At 39.6% G+C, this 21,253-nt stretch overlaps 2 protein-coding genes across 3 annotated transcripts in view; both read right to left on the bottom strand.

Moving 5' to 3' along the window:
• The window catches only part of LOC131988235 (protein unc-79 homolog), a 42,281-nt gene extending 23,460 nt beyond the window's left edge, over positions 1-18,821 (bottom strand). For both annotated transcript variants that reach the window (XM_059353324.1, XM_059353325.1), the window contains exons 1-17: positions 18,709-18,821; positions 16,919-17,039; positions 12,271-12,584; positions 11,341-11,511; positions 11,107-11,202; positions 10,949-11,004; positions 8,972-9,101; positions 8,817-8,881; positions 7,855-7,943; positions 7,459-7,499; positions 6,591-6,619; positions 5,135-5,364; positions 4,749-4,920; positions 4,375-4,605; positions 3,227-3,417; positions 1,748-1,871; positions 269-409 (exon numbers count right to left, since the gene is read on the bottom strand). In XM_059353324.1, the coding sequence (XP_059209307.1) occupies positions 269-409; positions 1,748-1,871; positions 3,227-3,417; positions 4,375-4,605; positions 4,749-4,920; positions 5,135-5,364; positions 6,591-6,619; positions 7,459-7,499; positions 7,855-7,943; positions 8,817-8,881; positions 8,972-9,101; positions 10,949-11,004; positions 11,107-11,202; positions 11,341-11,511; positions 12,271-12,584; positions 16,919-17,039; positions 18,709-18,730 (2,223 nt within the window). In that variant the 5' untranslated portion in view covers positions 18,731-18,821. The remainder of the gene's footprint in view (positions 1-268; positions 410-1,747; positions 1,872-3,226; positions 3,418-4,374; positions 4,606-4,748; positions 4,921-5,134; positions 5,365-6,590; positions 6,620-7,458; positions 7,500-7,854; positions 7,944-8,816; positions 8,882-8,971; positions 9,102-10,948; positions 11,005-11,106; positions 11,203-11,340; positions 11,512-12,270; positions 12,585-16,918; positions 17,040-18,708) is intronic.
• An 887-nt stretch (positions 18,822-19,708) lies between these two features.
• Positions 19,709-21,068, bottom strand: si:dkey-85n7.8 (COX8 domain-containing protein). The gene is made up of 2 exons (XM_059354059.1): positions 20,921-21,068; positions 19,709-19,941 (listed from the first exon to the last, which is right to left on the bottom strand). Exons 1-2 carry the CDS (start codon positions 21,035-21,037, stop codon positions 19,798-19,800), a joined length of 261 nt encoding a protein of 86 aa, XP_059210042.1. The 5' UTR covers positions 21,038-21,068; the 3' UTR covers positions 19,709-19,797.
• Between the last annotated feature and the right edge of the window lie 185 nt (positions 21,069-21,253).

The raw sequence follows: 21,253 nt of genomic DNA, 5'->3' as shown, positions 1-21,253 counted from the left end.
ACATTGGTGGTTACCATGGCAACAACCATCCCAATGAATTGTATGAAATTGAAGCAAAGAAGAGTGGAAATGTGTCATAATCCTGGCAGACCAAAAAAGCCCCCCAAAAAAGCTCCCAAGGCTTTAATAACAAAGAGTCAGGTGATGGTTTGAGTAGAGGGAAGTGTTTTTCAGTATACTACAAGTTCTGGCTTTTTACTGATTCAACACTTAACACAAAAAAAGCATCAAACTCTGATATCTTTTATTTTGAGGGCAGTAGTTTTACCCTGCGAGCCCCTGTGTTGCCAGTCAGATCTGAGGTGCGTGCCTTCCTCTGATTGGCCAGCTCCTTCAAAGAGTTAACTCCATCAGAGAACATCCCAATCAGCAGCTGAAGAGGCACCACAATGTCCAGCTCTGACAGCACCTGTGTCCAAACAAGACACACACACACACACACACACACACACACACACACACACACACACACACTCAAATAACACAATAAACTTTTATGCAGATAGTTTTGCAAAATTCTGGGTCTGACCTCCATCCCAAGTTCTTTTTCTTAGGTTAAACTATGTAATATGTATCAGCGAAATGTACTTAAGGTATGAAGAAAAACTTTTGCGATGAAATGAACAGCAATACATTACATTCTGTAAGATTATTATGTTTGTAGCAGCGGCGCTGTTCTGTGGTATCTCTAAAATGTCCAAACAAATGTAGTGAAATTAAAAGTATATCATTTCCATCTGAGATGTAATGGAGTAGAAGTATAATTGTGTATAAAAGGGAAATACTCAAGTAAAGTATATGTGCCTCAAATATGAGCGAATACCATAGAGGCTCAGCCCTCGAAATCGGGCGGCCTGGCTTCGAAACTGGACCGGAGCCCTTTCCCGCATGTCTTCCCCTCTCGCTCCCCCCTTCACTCTGACTCACTCTTCAATCTGTCTACTATCAATAAAGCTATAAAATGCCCAAAAAAATATCTTTAAAAAAAAAGTACAGTAGTTCAGTAATGTCCTGAGTTACATTCTGTCTGCCACCTTCCTAATACCAATCCGAATAATATCAGATAAACACAACAGCAACTTTTAAGAAACATTTTGAGTTACTCAGGATGATGCAAAGACCACCAAAGTGTTTTCATCAAGAACCATTTTCTTCTGAAGTAAAAGTGAAAACTGCCCTTGATGACCATTTTTTAATGTTTGTTTTCAATGTTTTTTATGCTATAATATGAACACTACATGCATTACTAAATGGCAGTATAGAGTAGTTGACTAAATGTGAATGAACTGACTGAAAAATAATAAAAAAAATAATATAAATACCTATATGACACCATGAACATACCACAGAGGTACACCATGCAGAGAAAGATGATCAGAGACAAACTGGGTACCATTTTTCTTTCTGATTTGAATGTGACCTATTTAATGAGGGTAAATTAATGCAATCTCTTGATCATAGTTGTGACAGAAATCTTGAAATTGATCCATGTATACAGGGCAGCAAGCTGTGAGTGCATATGAGATGAAAGGCAAAATCCCTCCTATCTCTCTCGGTCTCATTCAGTGACCCAGATCCATATTCAGCAGGGCCCCTGCCCAGGCTCTCACACTCTATGACAACCTGTTCAATTCACACGCACTGTGGACAGAACCGCAGGATGTGAACTGGACATGAGACAGTCTGTGTATGTGCATGTGTGAGGGTGTATTTGTGTGTGTGTGTGTGTGTGTGTGTGCTTGCTTACATGCAGCCACAGCAGAGCCTGCTCTTGCACAGACGCTGGGTAGCCAGAGAATCTGCAGCTGATGAAGCCAAACATTTCTTCCATGGAGAAAGGCAGGGGGCACAGCTCAATATCAAACATCTTGCTGTAAGCAGAAGGCAGAACAGAACATTACGTTCCTTGGATACTCATATAATTCAATATGTGTATCTAATGTTGTTGCGTGCTGCAATTGTTTTGTCCTGACATTGCCTCCGCTTCTCTTTTAGTGAGTGGTTTCATTTATGCATACATTTTCCAGAATGATGCACAGGCAGATGACACTAGCAACAGCAATGCTAATGATAGCATATTCACAGCAAGAGATTAACAGTATAGACAGCAGAAGAAGAGAATAAGGTTCAAGAGTTTCTAAATTATCCCCATACACTGCTCTCTGTCTCAATATTTTATAGGTATAGGTAAATGTAGAATATTCAAACTAGATTATGTGAAAGCCTGAGACTGATATGGCAAAAGGACCTTTGTAGAGTGACTAAAGAGGACTTAAAGCAGGATGTCATCTCAAATTTAGGCTGGGCTAAAAGGGATGTGAGAAATAATCTGTTTAAAATATACGTATATATTTTACATCCCTGAAACTGTTTAATGTGCTAAACCCAGGACAATCAATATTGGAAATGTAAAAAAGAATGAGCACATTTATCCATGTTCTATAGGTGCTGCCTTTTCAGTTAGTGGACAATTCCCTTGTGCCACCAGGCTTTACTATAGGAGAGTTTGGACTGACAGTAAAATGTTTTATTGTCGCAGGCAGGCTTATTATCTGGAAAGGGTTGAATCAAGGGCAACTGGACTTGGCTGTAGATCCTTAAAGACATTTCACCTCCCATTCAAGGGGTTTCTTCCGTTCTAACTGGGGAGAAGTCCCTGCTATTGATATGCCCTTCAGTCCAGATTGCATTCAACTTTTAAGTCAGATATTTTTCTGCATTGCAAAAACGGCATCATGCATTTTAGACCATAGAGGCTGACAGAAGTATTTTTGGAAAACTGCCTTCTTTCAGGGATTCTGTGGAGTTCACACCAATCATTTATCTTTAATGTTTGAACTACTAAAAATATATATCTGCTTTTAGACTCTATTGTGGCTGCACCGGAAATTTCTGGCTATTATGTCATGTTGTGTGCACTTGTTATAGTCATATCCAGGAATGAGAAGAATACACATGACTGAGACTGAGGTACAAGGTATGGATTTGACTGTTCATTCTATGTTCAAGGTATAGCAGAATAAGCACAGCTAAAAGTTAGTTATAAGAACCGTCATTCCTGCTTATATGGTGTGTTCACTTGTGTGTAAAAAAGGATGGGTTAAATGCAGAGGTTGAATTTCCCCATTGTGGGATTAATAAAGTAATCTTCTTCTTCTTCTTCTAACAAATGTCTTTATTACAGGAACAACTACAGTATGTAAACACTCTGAGGTGGTGGATTTACCTGAGCACTTCCCGGAACTCTTTGAGCTGGTGGTCGGGCACCTCGGTGCGGATGGCCTCCAGCCACTCAGGCATAAAGCACTCCCACAGTGGCTGACTGATGACATTATAAGGTATCAGACACAGGATCCGGTTCAGGCCTTCTTTCAGCTGGGTCACTGTGCTACATGACTTGTCCCAGTAGCCTCCCACCTGGGGAAAAGTATGCACATACCAGCTTCGATCAAACACAGCCAACAGATGGTGACCTGCCCTCCATAATTTTAATAAACCTCAGCCTTCAATAACATGCTGATTTGGTGATATTCATAGCTGCTGTACAGTGCAACATGCTCAAGAGTTAAAGGGAAACTTCAGTATTTTTCAAACTGGACCTTATATTCCCATGTTTTTGTGTCAAATGTACACAGTCATTTTCTAAATTGGTCCAGTATTGAGCATGAGTGCTGCAGTCATCAACTGAAAAACAGGCTGCAATGTAGTTTTTAGCTGCACATCGCCAATGTTTGTCCACTTACAGTGCTTGTTTGGCCACTGAAAGGCTCAGATTTGTATTTGAAGCGTGTGAAAAAATCATGGAAAGGACCCAACAGAGAAATAACACATTTTTCTCTACCTTTCATTGATCTTGTCTGTTCATTATTGTGTCTAACCAAGTCTCATTCTGAATTCTTGTAGAGTGACTTGTTGCCCAAAAAAAATGGTTGAAACGTGAGTACGTGACTTGAAGAGAGGCGTGCCAGAAAGAGCTTGTTGTGCTGGAGTACAGAAAGCAAAGCTTGGTCTTATTTAAAAGATTTTCAACGTCATGCCTGAATATTTAGCAGATTTTGACAATGTGGATGAGGCCAACGAGACTTCTCCTCGAGCAAGATCTGATTAAACACAATTTCAAACAGACAGGCTGCAGCACTCTATCGCTCTCAATAGGCTGAAAGGTTGAAAAATACCAAAGTTAGCTATAACTGAGATAAACAGGAGTTGAAATGTGCATTGGGCGGATATTTGCAGTTGTAATGTTCACATTAGTTGTGCTTTGCATTTAACCTTTTCCCAACCACCTGCATAACTTATGGTTATATATTATAATTATATTATCATTCCTCAACCATATATTGTGTGTTTAGCTAACCTGAGTTTTGACCTTACCCTGGCAAACTCAACAGGCTTTGGCAGCAGACACATGACCATGACATCAAATCGCACTTCACACACTGTCTTTAGCCACTTGGTGACAAACTGGGGCTTCAGCTTCTCCACCAGACTTCCAACCTCATCGTCCATCATGTAGGCGGTGGAGTGAAACCACTGGAAGACCATGCTGACAAGCCGAGCAAGACTCTCTGTAGGCGTGTTCTCATTGGGCGTGCACAGGCTCACCTGCAGACGTGAGCAAAGGAAAACTAATTAGACAGGTAACTATGAATTCAGAATGTTAGTGATAGGAGGCCATGCACTGTACACATCCTTATCTCACAACTCCCTCTTGTTGACAGACACAGTAAAAGCCTGTGATTACACACCAGGAACCAGATGCCGAACTGACTGAGGAGCCGCTGGTCGTGCTGGTCGTCCTCCTTGTTGTCAAACTCGATGTTGTCCAGAGAGTGGTGGGAGGCGGACAGGCCCATCTGACGACGTCTGTTCAGCTCAAACTCACGCTGTTCTGCATGAATTTCTGCCTCCTTCAGAAGGCTGGATGGATATGGAGACAATAACAGGGGATACACAGAGAATAATAGAGTCATATTGATGGAGAAAGAGCCAGAGAGAAACTAAAAACATGGCATATACATTAATCATCTAATTTCATGCAGTAATGTTGTCCATATATTCATGTAGAGACATGTTTCACAGCAATAGAGGCGTATGTGGCTGTGATATGTCGGTGAAAACACTGCGAATGTACCTTATAACAGCTTCTACAGTGCACACTAGCTCCTCTGCGCCGCACTCCCGGGTGTTGATGGGAGGGGGCGAGGTTTGGTACAGATGGGTCTCCGCCGCAGCCCCCACCTCGCTGCTGTGGTGGTTGACATGGCAACGCTTGCAGTAGCGGACAGGCCGGTTGCCATGGCGCCCACAGCAGCCAGCCGAGAAGCAGGTGACCACAGCCCTCCTAACATGAGAGCTACAGTTCTACAAAGCCAAGAAACAGGGGAAAGGAGGAGGAGATCAGTTTATTTCTATTCTGGGCGGTAGGCAACAGAATAAAAATATGCCACAATCACAGCCAATAATGCATTACGACAAGCCTCTAAAAATAAACATATTTCCAGGCCTCAAAAACATCTTACTGGTCTGACTATGAATATCTGCCTCTCCGATATGCATTTGTTAAGAGATGTTGATCTGTTCATATCTGCACTGATAGAAAAAGTCTTTATGTGTCCCAACGGTGTCTCAGGTTTCTAAAAATAAAAGGCATGGCACTAGAGAGCCATCCTAATCTGATCAGCCTCTAATCTTGTGCCATTAGAGGGATGCAGTGCTCCCTATCAAATTAACATATCTGTCCTCCAATGATGAGTTCTCTCATTCACCCATCCGGCTTTCAACGGCAAAAAACACGACCCTGATGTTAGTGTTGTTTACAGCATGTTCTATCTTGGGTATCATGGTGTATTTATAAGCAGCTATTCTCAGATGAAGATGACAGAGCTGGTGTAAATCCAGGTGGGAGTTTATTAAAGGGCTTTCGGAAATTAGTGTGACAAAGCCTGATCAGAAAGGGAGGCTGTGGATTATAAACTGCCGGACAAACCAGGATGGAGGCCAGCTGTTTCCCCTGACAACGCTGGGCGGCTGCTCGTCCTGACGGGAATACCTGAGATCATCTCACACACAGTTTTCCCGGTGTCTCCCTGGAAACCAGCAGGGAGCACTTGCCCTCTGCAGCACGTTCAGCAACAGCGAACAAACATCACGCCCCAGCAGCTTCATTTGAAATGATGTGGCCTTTACTGAACCGCTCCAGTTCATGGACTTCTCAATGAAGGAAACATTTCAGGTTCATAAATAAATGACCTTGCTATGTATCACAGGTAAAAATGGATTCCATGAAATTTCTTCCACAAGGTTAACAGGTTCAATCCGTTCTAGTGATAAAATCATGAAAGCATGTGTACTGTTTGATCTGTGTTTTGTGTGTGTAGTTTAAGGTGAGACGATGTATTGAGATTAATCATTAACAACAAATCACTGCAAAGGTTTATTTGTCCTCAACATGGAGAAACATTAGATAATGTTTATAGTATATAATATGTATAGATAATGAAATATGACACCATGCTGCAATGAGATATATCACAATGGATATGAGAAAATGAGAGTTGACAGTTGTATTAAATAAATACAAATCTTACCTTCTTTTGACAAATGGCTGATATCTCTGCTGCAAAGACAGATTAACAAAAATGTTCAATTTGAAGACACTATGCTATTGAAATTAGTCATGTTACACTGGAAAGGGAAAACTTTATACACAGTTTATAGTAACTTTTATACATATACAATACATATACACTAAAACAACAATTAAATATTGTTTTCTTATAATAGAAACAACCCTTTGGGAACTTTGATGTGCTAGAAATGGTTATATTATAGAGGAAACGCATCTTTTCAAGTACACAGTCGCCCATAAAGTTGGAATAATTTTGCTTTTAGACACAATCCTCTGTTAATTGTGGTTTCATTTTTTATTGAGATATGTTTGGAAGAGATTTATGAATAAAGTTTTGAGAAGATGTACACTATATCTGTCAAGAATAAATCACATTGTCACAATCATTTCATGGAAAGAGGTAAAAAATATTTTATTCCAACTTTATGGGCGACCGTGCATATTCTCAAATAACTGAGTTATGACTATGGCTTAACATAATCAAAGAGAAGGAACAATTATGTATACCTATACTAACTTCTGTATCATATTATTTCACTACTCACCATAGCTTTTATATAATAATAATCTGTATTATATTTTTCATTCAAACTACTACTTCTTTTTTTCCTGTAATTTATATTCACACCTTTTGCTTCTGTTTTTGCTGCTGTGACAAGTGAATTTCCCTGTTGTGGGATCAATAAAGTATAATCTAATCTAATCTATCTAATCTCTGCTCATTTACTTTCTGTACATGTCCCATTCACTGTATATTTGTCTCTTTGTCTGTGGGGAGCAAGACAGACGGAAAGACACTTGAGCACCTTTTTGTTTGTGACACTCACCTTGGGGTAGGAGGACATCAACAAGCCACTCAGCGTGGTCTCTGAAAAGGTCAAAGAAATTAATAAACAATGCTTGGTTTATAGGCAAACCTATGTATGTATACACAGCAGTTTCAGCTTCCTAACAGAGCTCGGACACAGAATATCTCCCCTCAATATAAAAAAGAGAGCCATGCAATTACAACATGCTGCACACTGGAGAAAAGAGAAACAAGTGGCTGCGTGGTTTCATGATGATCGTGTCATTATCAGTGCGAGGGTAATTACGTAACCATGGCGACGTATTTCCCTTGGGTTAAAGTCAGGAATAATGAGACAGGCAGTAGGTGATGTTTGTTTTGAATGGCATCTTATTGAAGGAGGGGGGTGGAGAAAAGAGGTGAAACAGATGCATACCCTGCTATCCTCTGGCTGCACTCCTCGCATATATAAAGAGGAGGGGGCTTGTCTCCCAGGGCAACAGAGAGAGTAGGATCTATACACATCTGGAAATTGAGACAGGAATTGTTAGAATGTGGTCATGGTATTTGAAAAGTGAACATAATGATACTTTGTTTTATTTTCATACAAACAAGAGAGAATGAAACGATTTCTGCTTATTAAGGGACTGTACAAACATTATCAGGAGGACTCCAAGGGTATTATATCATGATCTTGTCCAAGAAATCACGTGGTACCTATACCCGTCTCCCCACGCCTCTTTGTGGATGATTGTGTGCATATGCTGCACTCTGTTCTCTTGCAACCTGTGCCTGGCCCTGTGCTAAACCTCAGTGCTCATGGCCTCAATGTTCAGATGGTGCACTGTAATTTACTGTGCTCACTTGATGCCACCCTATCCTCAAGGGCTGCACGGGGTCACCGCTTCCAATTAAGCCCCCCTTCCACTGTACCCCCTCCCTGCTCTTAGTAATTGAAATCCAGCCCCTGCCCATGCCCCTGTGCCTACTTTATTTGTCAGTTTTGAGCACAGTTGAGTAAAGGCAGGCGGAGCTGATAAAGCAGAGCAGCAACAGCAGAGAGTGGTGTAAAGTAGCATAGAAGCTGATATCATTACCCCACTCCCACAGCTGCCCGGGCACGCTCTGATTTATTTACCAAGGGGCTCACAAAAGCAAACACGCCGACACGCACGGATGAACTCGGCAAGTCAATCTGGCACATGCCCCATGCATTACCAAAGATATTCTCAAGGGAAGCAGCTTTTGAATTAAGAGTGTGCTGCTAATTTATCCTCTTAAAGTAATAACGCATTGTAGACGTAAAGGGATGTGGGTTCCAACAACCATAAATGTACCTGTGATATAAGAGGTAATTTTTAAGGGCTTATTTGACATATTTTTGAAGACTGAAGTCACCTTGACAGCAGGTTTATTAATAGCATTGTGGCACTCGATATGTTGACAGTGGATTGGGTTCCAGGCTGAGAGGAGAGAAGAAGAAAAATGTGTTAGATAGGTTGGACATTTCAAGGGCAAATCAAGCAGCAGATATGACATTATGAGAATCTGACCTGTGTACTGAAGGCCTCTGTATTCACTGATGGCTCCTGGTGGCTTTAGGTTGGGCCAGTAGTGAAACAGCATCTGCACAGCTGGAGGCTTTACTTGGGACGGGCCATAGGATATGACATAAAGAAGGTCCTGCACACAGTATGAACATCAATGGTTTAAAAAAAAAAAGTGCAATGACAGTCAAAGAAAATTGCATAAATTAATGTAAGGCAACAAACTGAAGGTTTCCATTCCAGTATGTTTTATATATACATGTCGTCAGTGGTGGAAGAAGTATTCAGATCTCTTACTTAAGTAAAAGCACGAATACCACACTGTATAGTTACTCCACTACACGTTAAAGTCCTGCATTCAAAACTAACTTAACTAAAAGTACAAAAGTATCAGTATCAAAATGTACTTAAAGTAGCAAAAGTAAAAGTACTCATTATGCAGAATGGACCCACTCAGATCGTTTTATATATTCTAAATATATTATTAGATTATTTGTATTGATGCATAAGCAGTGTTTTAATTTTGTAAAGCCAGAATCCTAATTGTATCTACTTAATATACTGTAATGAGGTTCAACTAAAAAAATGTAAAATCACGTTTTTTATGTTACATTTTTCCTCAAAATGTAGTGGAGTAGAAGTAGAAAGTTACATAAAATGGAAATACTCAAGTACAAGTACCTCAAAATTGTACTTAAGTACAGTACTTGAGTAAATGTACTTAGTTAAGTTCCACCACTGCTTGTTGTAAAGAGGAACATTTGCCTGTTGCCATTGTTCAATTTTTTTTTTTAAATTAAGGACCCTAAATATAAATATTTAAGTAACAGGAATCTAAATAAATACACTTGTGCAAGAATTGTTTCTAAAAACAATGGTGACTGCTCCTGTCTATGGAGCTAGCATCAGTAGACCGTTAGCTTAGCTTTGCATAAAGACTGGGAGCAGCTAGCTTGAAATGTAAAAACAAGTTGTAGTTTTAAGGGGAGTTGTGGACTGTTTTTACATTTCCGTTTTTGTACGCAGTAACGAAACATTATATAATATGATAATTAGTGAGCTTTAGCCGGTAGAATTTTTTTTTTTTTTTTTTTTTACCTTTTAGCAGAACCAGACTAGCTGTTTCTCCCTCTTCCCAGCGTTTTTTATGCTAATCTAAGCTAACCGTCCTTGTTATAGTTGTATCTTCCTCTTGACATTAAAAGTTAATAATAGTAGTTTAGTATAATATCAAAGTATGTAAATCAGACCCGGGGAGAGTCTATGTCCCGCAGGAAGAGTAGGTTGTGCTGTGTTTATTTATAGCCTCAGAGACCTAACACTGGAGGCTAAATACTTTTTGTAAATATATTAAATATATAAAAATCAAACTCTCTACTGCTGAACTGGAAGTGTGGGCATTTACGTATTGTATATTTCACTTAACATATTATTATTATTATTATTATTATTATTATATTTTCATGTTTTTTATTATCTTATTTTCACCATAATTCAAATGTGCGTCATTTTCCATCTTATTTTCCAATTAACTATGTCTGAAAAGCCCTTTGTGCTGCATGTCTTCTGAAAACCTGCAAATAAATATATAACTAGACTTTAAACTTTAGAATATATATTGAAACCTGAGAATATATTATAAAACCTGAGAATGTATATTAAAACCTGAGAATATATATTGAAACCTTCAGTATATATTATCAGGTTTCAATATATATTCTCAGACTTTTAATGCATATTCTCAGGTTTCTATATATATTCTCAGGTTTTCAATCCATATTCTCAAACTTTCATTCCATATGTATAATTATTTATATATGTATGTATTATATGTATTAATTATATATATATATATATATGTATAGCTACAAATGCTAGTGGAGCAGAGGCTAACCATCTGATTTAAGCTCTCTATTACAAATTAAACTCTTTGCTTTACACAAATGACCTTATATCTGGTTGAGGTGTTTAGATGACAAGTACCTTCCACACTTCCTGTTTGTGCTTCATTAGACACTCCAACAACTGACAGTGATACACTATAAAGAGGAAGAAACTGGTGTTAGTAGAGTGCCAACCAACATGACAGTGTAGGTTATATTTGTATGAATGATTACAAAGCAATCAATATGATAGTTTACCTGGATTTGTGGTGTACTGCATTGCAATCATGAGCATAGAGGATGCAGACAGATTGACATAGGCTGGGACTCCCCCCTCCCTCCGAGTAGAGCCCACTACAGACAAAGAGGAGAAAGAATGAACTTTGCTTTCATAGAAATAACATATAATAATAAAATAACAGTTATGCCAATAATCCCACCATATAGTTACAGTTTCATCACGACAGGAAGTACATTTTTGGTCATACTCACATATCGCCATGGGGAGGAAAGAGGTGCTCAGGTACTCAATGATGTCTTTGTGGAGGAAAGGGGGAAATGTGGCTAAAGTGGAGATCATAGTATAGGGCAAAGTGCTGAGAATATCATCACTGAGAAAGGGCAGGAGGCAAGTTGTTGTGTAAAATATGGACTGTCCCAGATCTGAAGAGAAAGGGAAAAGGCAAAAAAAAAAGACAAAGAGAGATACACAGACACTCATTCAATTAACAGTACATACAGTATTCACATACTGTATGCAGCCACAGATGTCATAGTTACATTATGTTTCTTAAAGTATTTTATATATTATAACAACATAACAGTGAAAAAAGGAGAACATTTGGAATATGAACTTCAGCTGAGGGCAGTGAGCTTTTAAAAGCCACTGAGGTACAATTTGCCCTCAGGAAAAGTAGAGCATTCTAGTCAAGGAGATGGGTTTTCATGCTTTTGAGCTTTTTTTAAACAGTGGTAAAATATTCATGAAAAACAAGAGCACTGACTGTGATGCAGCCATGGGCCCGTGAAAAACAGTGTGGAATAAAAGTCATTCTCAGATGTATTTTAAATGTATTGAAAATAATAAAACATTACATTTGCCTATGTGTTGTCTTCCATTTAACTAGTATATTTGCACATGACAACATAAGTAAAACATTTCTCCCACTTTACATAACAAACATGCAGTCAAGTATGATACACAGAAGAGAAGGCCTATGTCTGGTGTATCCAATGGCTTATGAACGATTAAGTTGACAGGATCCAGCGTGCTCCCAATCACCCCATGCATCCCTCAAGATCCTCAGCAGGACTTCTCTCCTCCAGTTACAAAAGAGGCCAAAAAAGCAGCAGTGGCTTCATGCAGGCCAGACGGCTCGGGGATGATGATGACAAACAGTGGTGCACTGGGCCTTGACTCACCATGCTGACCGTGCTGCAGCAGGGGCACCAGGTCAAGCAGGGTCACGAGGGTCACATAGAGGCCCTGATAGTCCAGAGAGGGGTACTCTGAGAGCTGAGCGTCCCGACTCTGCTGCCCCTGCCCCCCGCGGTCTGACGGGGCATCGCGCAGAACGCTGTAAAGGAGGGAGCGAGTAACTGTAGGGTTGATGGAACTGACTTGTGGTCTTAGAGATGGGGTGAGTGGGAATGGCACAGGAAAAAGACACATGGTCATGGGCACGGCCAAATTGGAAGCTTCCTGGTTCTCCTTCCTGCCTGTGCGGGACAGAATGCTGCTCCGGGGCGGGAGGGGAGGGAGGGTAGGGGAGGGGAACAAGGGAAAAAAAGAGACAACAAAGACACAAAAAAACAGCACATTACATTGAAATGGCACTACAGAGACAGCGTAAATAGAAAAAAACAAACCCAGATAAACCCCACATAGGATGCAGTGTCTCACTATTTGACTGTATCACTGAAGGCACGGGCAATTTTTCCCTGCTTTGTCTGTTCAGAGTGACTTTAATTCAATTTATCTTGTTTTGTCTTCTGTCTTTGCACTTGGAAAACAAAAAAAACATGAGCACAAACTGCAATGATCACTGCATCTCATGCGTATCTGGTGACAAGGAGCAAAAATATAAAAAATGGCATGTTTTCAGTGGCAACCCCATACTTCTCCAAAAAGGCACAGTGCAAATGACTGTCCCTCAATGGCTGCCATCTTCCAATCAGCAAGGTCAGAGGCTACCATGCAAAAAGGCCAATGAGCCGTGGAATAAAACAAAAATAAATAAATTTCCTTGTCTTTAGTGGGGCTGTCAAGGATGGGAGTGACACCAAATTGGTTCGGGAAAATACAGAGGTGACACTTTTGAAACATGCTTCAGCCAGTAATAAACATGTGTGTGAGGTTAGATCAAGTGCTCCTAGGTCACAGCACATGTTTATTGCACCAGAGAAATAATGTCCGTATGCATACGTTATGATACTGTACCAGTATCATCAGGAGAAATAATGAGATCCAACAGGCATATGGATTCAGGTTTCTAAAATAAATGTAACAACTAATCTACGATAGAGGAGAAACTATAATGACAAAGGAATAGGTTGTATCAGGGGGAGATGACTGGTAGCATTATGTTTGTGAGCTAATGCAGGATGGACAATTGTGTTTGCTGTCCCCTGGGGGAAGGTGGTGGACATATTCAATTTTAAAGAGGAAAAACAAAAGGAAAAACTAGTTGGGTTGAGTGTGGAGCATCTAGGGGTGGAGGAGGGGGAAGGGGGGGCCAGAGAGCATTGCTCTTTTTACTGCACATTATTAAAGAGCTAAGCTGTTCTATCAGGCAAATGATTGGGATTTATCAAGAGAGCCCAGATTATAAATGCTGATGTATTGTTTTTTTTTTAAATTATTTATTATTTTATTTTGAAAGGTCACTCAAAAAGTAGAGTTACAGCAGTATTGGCAAGTGAGAAAGGGGATTTCAAGATTTTTTACATAACATTAGATGCAAAATGTTGAGCCTGTAGCTTAACAGTTTATACTGTCAACAGCAGAATGTAACATTTTCTGACTTATCCCCTCAAAGTTATACTCTGTAAGATTTTAGTCAGTGTAGATTCACTGTTTTTTTTTATACAAACTCTGATTTACAAAGACTGATTCACAACAACAGACTGTATCTCAGAGTATGACTTTTTCACTGCCCATTTCTCATATAAAACATCATTATTTTGAACAATGAACATAGAGATAAACAGACACGCTCACACGCATACACTGAACATATACACACAAAGACACACACATATGTGCATACATACACGCATACATACAAACAACACGAAAATTACAAACATATACGACACATAAAACACATGTAGAAATGCACTGGTACAGACACATGACATACATTGACTGTCAAACCCTGCACTGTCAATACACAATCATTGACTATGTGTGTAGCAGTAATTCAAAGCACAATCAGACTTGAAGAAAATCATGTTTAAACAATACTAGATATGATTTCTGCTTCCTACAGTCATTCTTCTCAGAGTGATACACACTGGCATGAAGTCAGCAAAGCTCGCTGATGCAGAGAGCTCAATCTGACTTGGAGGAATATGACAACGCTATGCCTCATCTTTATGGAGGCATGTATAATTGTTAGTAAACAAAAAAATTTAACCCTTCTGCATCTGACCTGCGTTGCACCTAAATTTGGTGTATGAATCAGCAACCACTGCCTGTGGCCATTTCAGTTTTTTCTTTCCAGGAACATTACACATGCCTGCTCCACTTTTCAAGGCTCACTACTCATCCACTTTCTCGCTCTTTCTTTTTCATTTTCTCTCTTCTTCACTCTGGGCTTCAGAAGGCATAGGTGTATGGATAATCCAGACCCCTCTAATGGTGGGCTGAGTGACTTTTTCTGCATATCTGAGGCTATAAGAGGCTCTGCTTCAGGAAAATATCAAGCAACTGTTAAGAGGAGGCACCACAGGTGAATAGGGGAAATATATAGTCATGGAAAAAATATATACAGTAATGGAAAAATTATTAGACCACTCTTGTTTTCTTCAATGTATTGTTCATTTTAATGCATGGTACAACTAAAGGTAGATTTGTTTGGATAAATATAATGATAACAACAGAAATTGATTTCGGTTATTCTCAAGAAAACCATGGGAAATGGCTAGGCATCAGCTCTTAAATTAAACTCTTAATTCAACTATTTTTGTTGTTTTCATTATATTTGTCCAAACAAATGTACCTTTAGTTGTACCAGGCATTAAAATTAACAAGAAATTGAAGAAAATAAATGTCTAATAATTTTTCCATTACTGTATAAATAGAGAGAGAGATTGTTGTGTCACTTCCACAGTTGATTATTTACCGTAAGACAATTATTTTTTAGTTTTATGTTTGAATATGCAAGTGGAGCATTATCTTATCATGTTCAAATTTTCATATGTTTCCAAAACAGAATTCTGAATATTGTATAAAGTCAGATTCAACAACCTACCTACCTACAACCTAATTGTAATGTTGGATAAGATATTATAGTGAAAGGTTTTTAAAGGGAGAGTTCTGGGTATCTTTTTATCACTCTATAACGTAAAAAAACAGCCATGAAACAAAATCAAATTTCACTGTTAATTTTTGAAAAACAATTTATATAAATCAGACTATGAATGATATATGAACAAACCCCTCTGTTGAAACCTTCAGAATATGAATTGGAATAAAAACGGAAAGTATATTGTATGTAAGTGCTACTGAAGTAAACATATTGGCTCAAAGTTTGACAAAAAAAAATTCAAAATGCTGTACATTTTGCAAGTTATTATAGGTTAATAGCATGAATTTTCCCCAGTTGATTACTTACAGTAAGACCTTTTTTTTGCATTACAAGTTATCTTAAATGTTATGTTTAAATAGGCAATTGAGGCATTATCTAATGCTAACTTTTGGTGAATTAAAGCAAAATGTATAGACACAAACAGACAAAGTAAAATAACACCTAAATGCATATTTTGGTAGTTTCCTAATCTGAAAGAAAACATTTTTGCCCAATCTCAGAATTGACCACTTCAATGCAAAAAAAAAAAAAATCATGTTTTTGCCTGTAGTGTCTCGCCTTAACAGTGGCGTCATTCCTCTCACATTCACATGACGCTGCCCCTCTGAGACAAAATGAGTTAACACAGATTCCCAAAGTTGCAGCCCCTGTCATTCTCCATCTGTGCCAAAGACATATGAAGGGCCATGTTTAAAACAGCACAGTGGCTGCTGGTGCTGGAGCCTTCAGCAGAGCACAAAGTAACCAGGACTCTCTGTGAGCATCACTCAGCAGAGGAATAATCCTTATGGGGCTGAGGCATAAAGTGTAGAATTGAGGCCGGCTGCCAATCTCAAATAGATTGCACCCTAAGCTGATAATAACGATAAAAGTGGGGCATACAAGTTCAGCCTCCAGTAATCTCACCCTTTTTGTAAATTAGCTAATAAGTTAGGACAGCAATAATATTTTGAGTGAAGCCAGCAGGCAGTAAGACTAAACCCACCATATGACATTTCATCCTATCACCACGGTGATATGGAAAGAAGCTCCAGCTGGAAAAACAGGGACATGACACATCATGAAATAAGATGTGTCCAAAATGGCTGCCTACTTGACCTGTGTTGGAGGAGGAAATAACATGCTGTTCCCTCCTCAGGCTTTCACAGCACCCAGGGGAGCAGGCTGACCCTGCGACTGCAGAGCCGGAGGAGCTGCCCTCCATCGGGGCTCCTTTGGGAAGGACACAACAGGCCGCCCCAGGGAAACGTTCATTTAGCAGGCGACCACTGAATCAATAAACACCACTGAGCCGTCTATCTCTGCTGCTGCTTTAACACAACACCATAGCTACATCAATCTGCTCTATCTTCTGGCTCTCAAGCAGAGCAGGCAAGGCAGTAGGTGCAGTTGGCCATTTCCCTAACTTTCCTCCTACTTAATTCACATTAACCATTTAACTTGCTGTTAGTTATCTCGTCTGATCGTGAAGGAAAGCTAAATATCAAACATTCTACAGTCTGTTACTTCACCTGTTGGCTCCAGAGTAGGGTACTTACCTGAGCAGGGTTTGGGAAAAGTATTTCAGTGTGTTTGCAATGTCTGTTCCGGAGGGCACAGGGTAAATATTGTGTTGCACACGGTTGTGATACTCTTGCAAGTATCGTATCTTAGAGGCAACTAGACAAAATAAAGAGCAGAGTAACAAGCAAATCAACACTAGTGAGACTATCATGTGAATCTGAGTACACAGATAAGGCAAACAGAACATGCATGAAGCTTGTTTCTTGGCTTTAAGTCATGCAAGACAGCATGTAACACAGATGCTCCAATTATCAAGTTAAACAAAGAGTCTGTGTTCCCATGGCTCTCTGGCCTCCACCGGGTGACCTTTTTGGTATAGCAGTGAGGTCAGGGGAAACCCTAGAGGATGCAGTAACCTATTGCTTACAGAAACAAGCTCATGTACAAAAGGTTGCCAGTTCAAGTCCCAAGACAAGCTGGGAAAATGCATGTCAGCATGAGACATGAGAGAGGGCTTACTCATCCCTTTGCACATGATACTGAGAGGCATTTCAGCAGTGATCCCCTTCAATGTCCTTCTACCCCCTCATGTTTTAGGTATGAATGTGTTGGATTTCTTGTGTGGTTAAACAAGAGTTATATTAAGTTGGAGTGGGTGATCACTGACCCATTTTCTGTGACTTTGGGCAGTGGAGTTTAGCTTCCTCCCTGATCTGTAAATGACAAACCTCAAAATAAAAATAACAGCTGCAGGCTTTTGAGCACATGTGGTCAGAGTCTGTGCTGCAAAACATGATGTAGCACACATCGCTCCTTTCTATTCTACACAACACACACAAGCATTTTAAAAATATATAAAGAGATTAGGGCTGCCCTCTCTTAGTTTATTCTAATCTGATATTTAGATCTAGGCTAGACTATTTAGTTGATTACAGGTAGTCATTTTCATGCTTTTTTCATGCTGAATTTCCAAGAAACTTATGGGCACATCTTTAGTAAACACCAGATTAAAAGCAGTGCTTTGCATGATTGTTTTTGTGGAGAAACTCAGTTTTGCAAATCTGTCAATACAAATCCATTATTGACAAAACTGCATGAGAATTTCTTTAGTCGAAGACAGCCCTAATGGAGATAACAGCTGCCAAATTTGTTGTTTTTCTAAAGCTAGCCTGATTAATTCTTCCCTATATTGACCACTAAACAATATCATCCACACATAACTTTTAGCCAATTGAGGTGGAAGCCCCAAACACCAGGTTTGACCCGATATTTGATGTGTGTTTTACACCTAAAGCGAGTAATGTCTGTTTAAAAGTGAGCACAGATCATTCAGTGATATCGCAGAGAATCTGGAGACAGGAGAGGCTGCTTTCCACCTGTTCAGAAGCAATCGGAGGAATGAGGAGGAAATAAACAACAGCCTTCAGGACGCTGTGATCAAAGCACATTATTGATCAACCCTAATGCCACCATATTGTTCTGTTAAGAATCTGTCAGGTCGACCTTGAGACCAGCAGCACACCTCGCTTTCTGCACGCGACTCACCCAGCCACGTCAATCAAAATAAATAAATAACATGACGATGTAGCCTTTAAATTGTTTTCCCTGTGATACACATATAGCCTCAGCCACAGTGGCTTCCTGTGCGGAGCCTCCAGCCATCCTCTGCAGTGAGAGGACGTGTTGCAACCTGCCATGGCAACCGCGGTTTCATCACCAAGGACAGCTCCCTTCATTCGCTTTCTTGGTTAAAACAAAAATCACATTTCCAGTTTCCAAAAAAACCCCATGACAGGACAGCAAACACACACACAGCCGTACTTACACTGCTCCGCCTTCGTAGACATTTCGTAGACACTTGGGGAAACATAAAACCCAGACTGTCAATTGTTTTAGTGTTTTTTTCCTCCCCGGCGTTGTGTTTCCCTCAGTCGTGAAAAAGTGAATATACCCCCCTTGCAGCCCAGGCTCGGCTTGATTGTACCACTCTGCGCGATGGATTTGTAGGCTACACTGTGGCTTTTTTAGCGGTGGTACGGTCACTTTTAGCAGAATTAAAACGAAGACAGAATTTTGCGAGTCTGGTTTTTAATTTTAAGAATGTTATTATTTTGTGGCGGAGAGGACTGTTGATTTGATTTGCCACGGCGTACCTTTCCAAATGGACTGATCCGCCTTTGACAAATTGTCATTCAAGATTTCCAACAACCCTATCAGTCCTCTTTGAGCTGATCAGAGGAGGGAAATACTAAGGAAACTGCGCATTTGTGTTTATGTGCTGTATATAAAAGGCAAAACATGCAACAGATGGTCGTCACATTGTTATCATCATAAGTATAACGTGTCACATTTTTTTTTTTTTTGCTTGTTTTCATAAGAATCTTACTTTTTTTTTCTTTGTTTGTGATTGGCAGTTTTTCCTAATTTAGGTATCAAGCAGTAAATACCCGTCTGCACTTAGGCTATTATGAATCCTTTTTATCAACTGAAAAAAATAAATTATCATAAGTCTATATATTTTTTAAAGCCTCTGATAAATGCAGTATTTAATACTAAGTTCTGCACTCATGGAGTAAAATGCAACTAAAAGATAAACAAACCTCCGGGTCTGGACCACTGACAGACCCTTCCCATCATAGTTTGTGCCAAGAACTGTTGGAATATTTCCATCTCATTTCCAGCTGATTGGGAGCAACATCCTGTCACTGCACCCTGGAATGACCCCTGTGCTTCCTACTACTGTTTATGCTATAAAGCAAATATTAAGCTATTTCTAAACATTACGGTAATCAGATCAGACAACAAATAAACCATCCCACAGCAGATATTATATCAAAGTCTTTATATAGGGAAATAGTTTCAGAAATTCTTTTTTTTTTTACATTTCACACCTCAGGAAAAAATAAACACATAATTAATATGCATGGGTGTCTTCCTGAGTTCTCGCAGAAGTCAGGTTGTCAGGTGATCTCTGATGGTAGTCTGGGATGTGATGCAAGATCCACCCAGCCGGGGCCAGGAGAGTCATAGCAAACACACACAGGGCAAAGAAAGATTGCTGTAAAAACACAAACACACACACACAAAAGTCCATGACCATTTTCCTTACACATTTCAAGGCACATATAGCTCCTAAACATCTCCTGTTACCAGCTACAGGTTGATTGAACACCTGTGTCCACATCAGAGGGTCCTGATCTCAGTGACTCACCGAGTCATATACCAACAGCCCCCATTTATATCGTCCTATATGATATTCCCCTTGTCCCCCTGCACTCTGGTATTCCTGACCTGAGCCAGGCTCAGTGTATGTCCCTGAGGACAGATCAACAGATTTATAGTGGCATAAACACCGGTCGCTATGTTGCAGTTTCATCTTGGATCCCTTTACAGAGGCCAGAGCTGACTTATGGATAACCAATGAATAAAACATCTCTCCCACTCTACAGACTGGAGAAGACTGGAGTTCGCTTGAATTCCTCACATTAGAGGAAATACAGTGAAGTATTCCAGATACCAACTTCCCTTTCCTGTTTCTGGTCTTTATAATAAGATTTATTGTAGTCTAGCACCTAGTTAGCACATGTAAAATTACATTTAACATTACTAGAGTCCCTGCTGTTTCGTCAGATTTTGATACAGTCAAACAACCTGATAAATGTCTGCCTATTCTATTATACAGCTGCTTACAAAGATTTGCCCCATGGTCTTGGAATAATCTGCAAACTGTGTTACATTTCACAAACCTAGTATGTCTGGCAAAATTTTAAGTAATTCAAATGGTCCATGTAACTGAAAATTGCACTTGTTTTACCTGAGTGGATTCAGTACCTTCTTGTATGTATAATGTGTGTATTGCCTATTTTTATTTTCTGCTGTTTTTGTAATATGTTGCCATGTATTGTCAATGTAATTTTAATCTGTAACTGGCAACCAATCTTGGCCTGGTCTCCCTCGAAAAAGAGATCTCAATCTAAAGGGACTTCCGGGTAAATTAAGGTTAAATAAATAAAATTTAAAAAGATATTCAGTCTTACCACTGGCCCAATCTTTTCCTTTGGCGGCTTGATGTAGATGATTGACCTGTGGTTTTGCTGAATGGTCTTCATCAACCTGAACCAGGTGAGTGTGGGTCTCTTAAGAAGGGTGAACATCTTCCTGCTGACAGAGTCACTTGCCTCTACTGGAAAATTTGTAATGTTTCTGTGGAAATTTCTCCTCATATCCTGTGAGATACTGACAGACATCAAAACTTTCATCTAATTCCCAACTGTCCCTGGGAGGAGTTACTTCCATGGGCCAAAGACACTTATATAAACATGCTCACCAATTTATCATCAGGATAAGGAATCTGTCCTCGTCTACGAGGC

Source organism: Centropristis striata, chromosome 16 (genome assembly GCF_030273125.1).
Source record: "Centropristis striata isolate RG_2023a ecotype Rhode Island chromosome 16, C.striata_1.0, whole genome shotgun sequence".
NCBI classification, from domain to species: Eukaryota; Metazoa; Chordata; class Actinopteri; order Perciformes; family Serranidae; genus Centropristis; species Centropristis striata.
Note: the sequence above shows the minus strand (reverse complement) of the source record. Positions and strands in the feature narration are given on the sequence as shown.